At 31.6% G+C, this 9,670-nt stretch overlaps 1 protein-coding gene across 1 annotated transcript; it reads left to right on the top strand.

Annotated features, from left to right (window-relative positions):
- Positions 1–1,066: 1,066 nt before the first annotated feature.
- LOC146528303 (uncharacterized) lies at positions 1,067–3,876 on the top strand. The gene is made up of 2 exons (XM_085203611.1): positions 1,067–1,761; positions 3,150–3,876. The coding sequence occupies exons 1-2, from the start codon at positions 1,218–1,220 to the stop codon at positions 3,455–3,457; spliced, it is 852 nt and encodes a 283-aa protein (XP_085059737.1). The 5' UTR covers positions 1,067–1,217; the 3' UTR covers positions 3,458–3,876.
- Positions 3,877–9,670: the final 5,794 nt, after the last annotated feature.

Genomic DNA, 9,670 nt, shown 5'->3' on the forward strand with positions numbered 1-9,670 from the left:
TTATAGCAAATTTAGCAATCTTAATATCAAGGTCATAAAACAAAACAATATTTATTATTCTAGAAATAAAAAATATGAGTTCAAATATATAATCGCAAGCCTGCAAGCATAACTTGCAGTCTACAAGGATTTTAATCCACCATCAAAAACTCCAAAATATTTTTTTATTTCCTAATATACGAGTATATATCCATACCTATATTATAAATTCGAAAGTAACTCTGTCTGTCTGTCTGTCTGTCTGTCTGTCTGTCAGGGCCAAACCGCTAATATAATTGTGATAAAATACTCATATAGAGATATTTGAGGGTCTCGGGATGAACATAGGATACTTCTTTTTCTCATATTTGTAATATTTTCGATTTATACCAATATATTAAAATATTTATTAATTTGACATGCAATTTATTCCGCCATGTTAATAACAACCGTCGTTGCTAAGCAACGATATGCAAAGTTTGTTGTTATAAAACGTCACCCAAAATGACCTTGCTTAACGCATCTCTCTATTGAAAATAATTTCATAAATATATTTAATAAATATTCGTATAGCGGGCGTAGCCGCGTTCGGGTCCACTAGTAAGAATATAAATGAACAAACAGCAAAAAAATATGCATAAAAATATGATTCAGTATAAAATTTAAAAAAACTCATATAATGTTACTTATTTCAGTTTTTTATTATTTAGTTACATTTTCGTATTACTTAGTTCAGTTACGTACTTCAAAGGCACTTAAATCAATATATTTAATTCCATAGAAAATGAAAACATATCATTCGTTCCAAAGATTTGTCGTTGACATGAAAATTACTTCAAAATAATGACAAAATTGTGACAAATTAGATGGTACCATCTTGATTCGGTCGACAGATGATACTTCGCCATTATCGGAAGTAGCGACGCGTACGCTAAAACCAAGAGAGCTGCTTCATTTTTTTGGCTGCCTGTATTTCACCCATATCGGAATTGCTATCCAGCCAAGAGGTTCCGCGAGACCGTCCGACCGTGAATTGTCTGGAAAAACGCAAGTTTATACTAACACATGTATAAATATAACGTCTTACAACGATAGTGATTCAGTTTTGCGCGATCGCTTGCAACAAAATGGTGGATCGAGGAGGGATGAGGCATTAACTTTAATAGAAAGTGAAGTTAGGACAATTGTGTAATCAGTGACGCGTTGCTATTTAATCTAGTTACAACTAATTGGTCAATATGAAGTTCCATATGAGATTAAAGTGTCAAACGGTAGTGGTGTTGTGTTACGCTGTTCTGTCGACAGCTGATCAAGAATTCAGCAATAAAGTTTGGGATATACCCAGTGCTTCCAAAGGAGATAATGGAGCAGTTGAAAATGCGACCAGTGCCAATAATAATCCAGATTTAGTAAGAATGCCAAAAATCTCACAAAATTTCAAACCATACGCTTTTCGACCCCGTACAGTAGCTTTAAAGAAACCAGAACAGCCACCACAAGAAAAGAGTGTTTACTATACGCAAGACAACAAGTATAAAACCGAAATACTTTTCCCTGGTAATTATTTCCCAATTCCCAAACAGAAAAGTGTTGACAGTGCAAGAGGTAGCTCTTATAACCCTCTTGGTGGTGGACCGTTCGAACCGAAAGTAATTCCATTAATCAGAGATCAGAGCTTTAAAAAGAGATCACTAGATGTAGGTGCAGATCCAGTTGAAGATGACTCTGAACAAATTATGGAAGGTAAATCAGAATTAGAAGCTTCTAGAAGATCATTGTCATGTGAGTATACGAAATCTCTTTTTCTTTATTTAAGACATATGAAGAGAAACTAATGGACTGCCCCAAGCAAATATTATAATTTATAGAAATATTCGAAATATTTCTACTAATTATAATATTTGTTTGACGCCCTTGAGGCGCAGCATCTGAGTGTAAACACGATAGTTAGGGTCCATATCCCTCTCGGAAGTTGAATTATTTACATTTCCCCGCTCTGATATCAACAAAGCGTAGCGTTGAGTCTCTCAGTAGCAAGTTTTTAAGCCTTGTCTGATAATTAACGTTAAACGTTTCTTTTTAATTATCATCATGCATGCGTTTTCGTTTGTTATTGATTCTAAATAAACAACCTATATATAATTACTTTAAATAGTCTTCATACAATTAATCGTTCTTTACAAAACTAAACTTGATATTTCAACGTAGTATCAAAAAAACTATCATAATATAATTATTACATTTATATAGAAAAAAAAATAATGTAATTATTATGCCTTAACTTTAAAAAAGCTTTTACATTTATGTATAGCATAATATCACTTCTTCTATAAACAGTATAACAGAAAGCAGAAAGGAGACATCACTTATAGCTAATAACTAAAATGCCCTGGTGTCTCTATCATTACCATCCATTATAGCTTCGAACGTTGTTCCCTGAACCGCAGAAACTTTAAATTTCATCGAAGCCAACTTGTAATCTTTTCCGCTTGTGGACAGTAAAATGTAAATATCTATTATGTTTTATAACTGCATCGCGTGAACGCAAAAGAACTTTAATTTTACATTTGTAAACACAAATTCAAGTTCCTAGTTTCATTTGGAAAATTGATTTATACGTTTGATATGTGGTAATTAGTGGAGCTAGTATGTACAAACATTTACATTATCACGTTGCGTGAAATATGCGTGATGAAATGCACTAATTATTATAACAAGTTATTCAATTCTAGGTTAATGAACCTATTAATAGTGAAATTTAATGTTTTTTCAACATATACAAAGATATTTATAATCTTTTTTGATTTCAATTATATCATGTAGTATAAGATTTATTACTGTATAGTTTAATAATTATTATATAATTACTATATAATATCAATTTCAATTAGCTACATACAAATGCTAAACGCTACTACGTTTCTAAGATCGTGCGTGCAATTATCGTAATCAACAAAATATACCCGTAGTTGTTATCTGTAATACATCATCGTTTTAAGTTGTATCTTAAAATTTCACATTTTTCTCATTCATTATACACGCAACAAATTTTACGTAAATTATTTTAAAAGTATGGTTTTCATAGATTTTTTACATTACAATAGCGTTTGAAAGTTAATTTAAGTGCATATGCTATTCAAAACCTTATTCTTTTAATTTTCACATTTCAGATATCTTAGGAGCTGAAGAAGACGAAGAAGATCTTGACGACGAAGATGGTGAATATGAGGAAGAGGATGATGCTGAACTGCAAAAAGGGAGCCACATCAAACACAAAATCAAGAAAAAGTTCAGGAAATCTAACAAAAAATATTCCAAATACATGATGCCGTTACTCCTTGCCTACAAGTTGAAATACTTTGCTCTGATACCAGTGATGCTTGGCGGTTTGGTCCTATTGGTGGGAGCGACGGGACTCGCCGGATTTTTCTTTGCATTATTCGCAGCGGTAATGGGCTTGCAGAAAGGAGGTTATTAAATATTAATATAGATAAAGTCGACGTACTCGCAGATGCCATCAGAATTAGATAGATGTTTCCAATCAATTTATTCTTAAGTAACATTATATTTTCTTTATAATTTATTTAACTATTTTTCAATGTCGTAGCCAGCATTTTTAGTTTTCTATGTAACTCCAACGATTGTTTCATTACATATTTCATTATTTCTGTGAATTATTTCTGAAATGTTCATTCCATTTTTCACGCTTTTGTAAATATGTTTCGCTGATTTAGTAATATTTAATATTCTAAGTTATGTATAATAATTTATTATTACTTTTATCATAGCGAAGTTAAGGTAAATAGTTATTAATGTAGTTACCATTAAATAATGTATACGACTCATGTTGCTAAGTTGTAATGATTTGTTTTATAAAATATATTTCGTATTGATTGATTGTTTGGTTATTTTATATAAGATCAGCTAGTCTTAAAAAGAGTGACCGGTTATTCCTTTTTCGCTAAAGAAGAATGCTATACAAACATTTATAAAGTTATAAGTTTTCTAAGGCCAGTCGTGCTGCAGAGACACAAGCGTGTGACTGTAAAGGCGAGTTTGTGGGTTCGATTCCTTCTCGAGGAAATTAAATATATAATATTTTAATTTATTTGCTTTGGTGTCGAGGCAAAGCGCGACGTTGAATTCCTCTATTCAACACCCAATGTCTCTGGAATTCGGCGTAAAATTGGGAGCGGCCTCCCTCCCTCTGCCTACCACATGAGGTATATAGCGTGAAAAAAAAAGGTTTTAAAAAACATAATTCGTCTGATTTTATGATCACCCTGATTGAGGCTTAAACTACGTGTGTTTCTAAAGTATTTTGATCTATGCTATATATTAATTCGATCCCATATTGTATTTTAAAGAAACGAAAAGCCCGGAATTATTATTTCTTAGACAAAGACTAATTTGATTCCGTTATTATAAAATTCTATTATAATCATATAAATTGTTATATGGTACGTAATTGAGGAGAGAAGAACAGATCAATGGCCATGAAATATGTACCACCATAATTTACGGTCTAGTTCTGTAAAGGATTGACATTTCCTATTAATTTTATGATTTGTAGAAAATAGAATAATCGCCAAATGCTCGGTCTATTTTCTGAGATTCCCCGATTTTTTTGAGACATTGCGTGTTGAGCAGCGGTTCCTAACGCCGCGCTTTGATACCAGAAATAAAAAAAAAATACCCTTGAGCGGGACTGGAAACCATCAACGCAGTGCCACTGATGACGGCCTCAATCACGGATATATTAATGTTCATTAAGATTATACACTTTATGGTTTTAATAGCAGTGCTAATGATAATGTAGAGTCAAAAGTAGAGCTTCAAACTAATTAGTTTATATAAAAGTTCTAACAAGAACTTAAATCTCTCATAATAAAACCAACAACTTAACGTATTAAGTGACTCTGTTCTCGTATAGTATTTTTTTTAAATATTTGAATTAAAATAACTTTAAACAAAAAAATTCTTAATATTTTTTACTATTTACAAGATTTTTTTGCATAACGGTAAAACTTGATTACCTACCAAATTTACCTAAATAACGGAAAACCTAGATTAAACCTAAAGATCTAGATTACAATTACCGTAAACCAATAATTTGACTGACATCAAAATGTTTTCACCCGGAATCGTCCCAAATAGCACTGTTATTGTAAAAACAGAAAATTTTATTGGACCTAGTCCAAACCACAAAGTGCCAATGGAACCTTCAAATCTGTTCGACATTGGAAATTTGACATCTTTTAAGGCAGGTAACGAATTTGGTAGTTTTACGTGCTTAAATTTTAAACTGTAGTTTTTGTATTATTTAAAGATAAATCAGCTTCACGCTGTACACCGTGCACAGCAGGTTAGGCAGAGGGAAGCTAGTGTTATGTCACTCCGTTCCCCACTTTCTGCCAAATTCTGGAGGCATTGCGTGTTGAGTGGCAGAACTCAACGCTGCGCTTTGGTTCGACACCAGAGCGAAGAAATGTAAATACATATAAACGTAAATAAAATGTAATATTAAAATGTATTTTTATATGTATTTAGTTTATAATGTACTAATCGTCCCCTGGGATTTTTTCACGATTTCGATTTTAAAACGAAAGATAGGAAAAACTTCCGTTTGCCACTCTTAATATTACTTATAAATGTTGATGTTATGAACTTATTTTCTATTAACAAAAAAAATAGTATCCTCTGTTGAGATAAGAAGATAAAGATATCTTTTCTTATACGTTTTAGAAAGAGCAGGAACAATTTCTTCCACAAAAGTAGCAAGCCCTAAAAGCTATAAAAAATCCTTAGCGAAGAAACACAAAAAGAAACATAAAGGACAAAAATGTATTTATAAATTGCTGCACCGCAAAAAGAAAAAACACAAATTTCGTAAAGTAAAGAAAATGATTGTGCCCATATTGCTCGGTCTGTTCTTTTTAAAAAGTGTATTTGTATCTATAGTGCTGAAGACTTTGATATTAATAGCTTCCAAAGGTAAAATTTTACAATAAACACTTTTGCATTAGTATTTATATATATAGTACAGTACTTTTAGATTGTTAGTCCGAACGTTGCTGCGGTTGAAGAGAAGAAAAACGAGTCGGGGCGGTGTGTTTGTGGGTTCGATTCTCACGAAATATTTAATAATTGGACCCACAAATATCACGGGCACAATTAGGGCTTATAAAGCAATCGTTCATTTATTCTGTCATTATGTCTGCCATTTTTATCATTTTTTTTCTTTTAATATTGTTTTTTCTTCGTTTTCTAAGGAAATTGAAAGCGTTGTCATAGTAGAGTACCTTAGTGAACTCTTAATAGTCGATAAGGAATTGTAGTTACTACTGTGAAAAAAAAAAAATCAATAAATTAAATTAAGTCTTAAAATATATAAATATAAACAATACAAGGCGAGGTCCGAGGGCGAGTTTACAAATTAATTAACATTTAAACTCCTAACCAGTATTTTGTTTAATGATTTATTTTACCTTTTTTTTAGGATTACTCATGGGTTTTTTCTCGACTATAATGACATCAGTACTGGGATTTCGAGGAGCTTTCCACCATAATTATGGCCATCATCACAGAAAAAATGATAAAATACAAGAAATATACATATATCCAATGAAAATTTCTAATAAATATTATAAGAAACAAACTTATAAAAGAAGTAGATTCTCTCGTTCCCCCGGAAGGAGCAAGCTAATATTTTCAAATTAGCTTCACGCTCCTCAAAAACGAACCTAGAACCATCACGTTTACCATCAAACTGCGACCACTCCGCCTCAGATTAATACTATAATAATTAATAGAAAAAAAACAAATAAAATTATGTGACTTATGTTTATTATATTTCGTATACACTTTAAAATATATTATTAATAAATTCAAGAAATATTCACGACATTTAATATTTCTATATTCCTTTCCTTTTTTTATAGAAAAATTTAAGACGTTTTGGTTTATTTTAATTTTTTACTGTATAGCACATCTATCTTCGTAGAACTGCGCACTGAATGGATTATCTAATGCCATCGTACTCTCAGCTATTTTATCCCTGACCTTATCAGACACAGTGTATATGCCGCCAACCATCTTTCTTACTCCCTTCACTATATACCCTCGAGGATTGTGTCTGTGGAAGAAGGCCTTCATCCGTCGGTGTTTCAGCATCATCTTCCTCTTAATGGGATGAGGTCTACTAAATACTGATCGCTTTTTCTTTGGAAAAATTCTTCTACGTCTCTTGCCCATGTTTAAAGTTTGAACTGTTGTTAGATGGTATTGACAATATAACGAATGGAAACAATACCTTCTAAGGCATTTTCTTTTTACTGAATTTGTAAATATATTATTTAAATTTTATTGGTTTTACATTTTGGGACACATTTTTATTATTTTTAAGATGTTTAATGTCAAAAAATGAAATGTCACATGTCTTCTTAATTCCAATTGTTTGTTCCAATTGAGCAGTCTTAGACAAAGTCAAGAGAAAATTCTCTTTTTATGTTTATTAGTTTAGTAAGCAGACTACAAGCAGAAACCATCATTACTATTATAATGCAACCTGTTTTTCATTTTTTATTATTTTTTACTTATTTTAATGATATAATTTTGACAAATATAAAATAAGTTTATCTTTAGTTATTTTTTCTTTCACTTCAGCTTCTAAAGCGTGAAGATGTCCAATAGATACTTCCATCTCCACCTTCCATCCAATATTCGATTAATTGTGTTATTGAATGGCGGAACTCAACAACGACTTTGTCTTGTTACCAGAAGGAAATGACATTAATGCGAAATCACATTCGAACTCATAACTTTCAAACATAAAGTCAAACGCTGTCCTACTGCACTATGACAGCATATTTACAGTCAAATATTGTTTTAGTTATATATCAATTAGTATATTCTAACTATATATATATATTTAAAGTAAACTCCATTTACGTCTTTTGTGTGTTAAATTTCATCTCCCTTATGCAGTCGGTTCTAGTTCAAATAGAAAGTGAGGTATCTTCAAGTTCATTGTCGAGACCTTGAACGTAACTTTAGTTCTTGTTACGTCAGCGTTAGATAATTTCTGAACAGCTTATTAAAGAGTAAGGAACCCAAGGGAATAATAAGCTTGATTTAAAAATAACAAAAACACTATATGTTGTATTAAATACTTTTTTCGTATATAAAATTAAAATTGAGTGCAGTTTTCCTAACAGTAAGAAAATGAAAATATTGGTCATTTTATTTCCTCCAGTGGAAATGTTTTACAGCCTATTAGTATAGAACTTCCTATAATAATGTACAAATATGATATAACTATGACGACCCACGACCACGACCCACGCGTGGCTTCGCCCGCTTAAACCTATTGTTATATTATAACCACATTATATAAAATTTTACATAAATTGTAGCGTATGTATTATTCTGATATATTTAAGCTATATTATTATAAAGTTCCTATTATTCCTATTATCCTATATTAATTCCTATTAACTAAATCCGTTCAGTAGCTTCAGTGTAAAGGCAGAACAAACATCCATCCTCAAAAACTTTCACATTTATAGTATTAGTAGGATAATAATTAGGTTTTAGTAAATCTTTTGAGAGTAAATTGTAAACCAAAACAGGCCTTCCTATCTAACAATCTAAATATGTTTCAACAGTTGAAGAGAAAGTCCAAACGTCCTTGGCCCTTTTACAACGACGGAGTCGATAGGATGAGCGTTACTCTCTATTTAACTACACTAATACGAATGATGATTTTTATTTTGAGAAAAAAATCTGATTGAGATTCTAGAATGTATTTTAATTTAGATTTGCTTAGAAAAAAAATTATACTTAATAATTGACTCTAGGTTCCCTATGCCGCCGAATAATTGACTCTATAATTCGCGGGATCGAGCGTGAACCCGATAATAATGTAGCTTAAAATTTATGAATAGAATTCATTGTTACTTATTTTTAACATTGTCAAAGTGTTATCCCACACTTATGAAAGTAAAAAACTTATTTAGAAAACCACCGTCCAGGAGGCACGGGTTCGAGTCCCGCTACGTTCAAATTTTTATACATTTTCTGAATAAGTATTTTTCAGTATTGAAATTCAATACGTTTAATAAACGTATATTTTTATTACTTAATTACTTTACGTGAATGAAGTGACGCCTACATATAACAAAGTGAGCTATAAATTAATATTCTGACACAAAAAAAATCACATGCCGTTGTGACGCAGGGGCAAGCGTGCGACTGAAAACGTTACAGTTTTGGGCTCGATTTCCACTCGAAGAAATCAAATATTTGATATCTTCATTTTCTCCCTCTCTCCGCCCCGCTCTTTCAACACGCAATACTTTGAGAATTTGGCGAAAAGTGAGAAGGAGAAATGTCTCAGTTCCCGTTAAGAAGTGCCTTAGTGGGATTGTATTAATAAGTGTCTTAAAACTAGGTTTATGACTTACCCTCTCCTGCTATGAGTAGTATACAAAAAAAAATTAAATTCAAAATTCGTGTCATAAATGGAGAACGGAATACCTTAACACTAAGTTCTCTCTGCCCACCCTGCTATATGCGAGATAGAGCGTGAAGCTGATTTAGGTTTAAAGATATTTATTTCTCAAAAAAGACTTTACAGTCACTTACATGAGATTTGTATAATTAATGTTTACAAATTTAAAAGCTGAATTTC

Source organism: Heliconius melpomene, chromosome 19, assembly GCF_056956725.1.
Source record: "Heliconius melpomene rosina isolate 202511_hmr_F chromosome 19, ASM5695672v1, whole genome shotgun sequence".
NCBI lineage: Eukaryota > Metazoa > Arthropoda > Insecta > Lepidoptera > Nymphalidae > Heliconius > Heliconius melpomene.

What these genes read in the sequence shown, in the direction of transcription:
- LOC146528303 (XM_085203611.1), top strand. Translation starts at nt 1,218, where the DNA reads ATGAAGTTCCATATGAGATTAAAGTGTCAAACGGTAGTGGTGTTGTGT. An exon ending in TTCTAGAAGATCATTGTCAT is followed by an intron (nt 1,762 to 3,149) that starts GTGAGTATACGA and finishes TTCACATTTCAG; the next exon opens with ATATCTTAGGAGCTGAAGAA.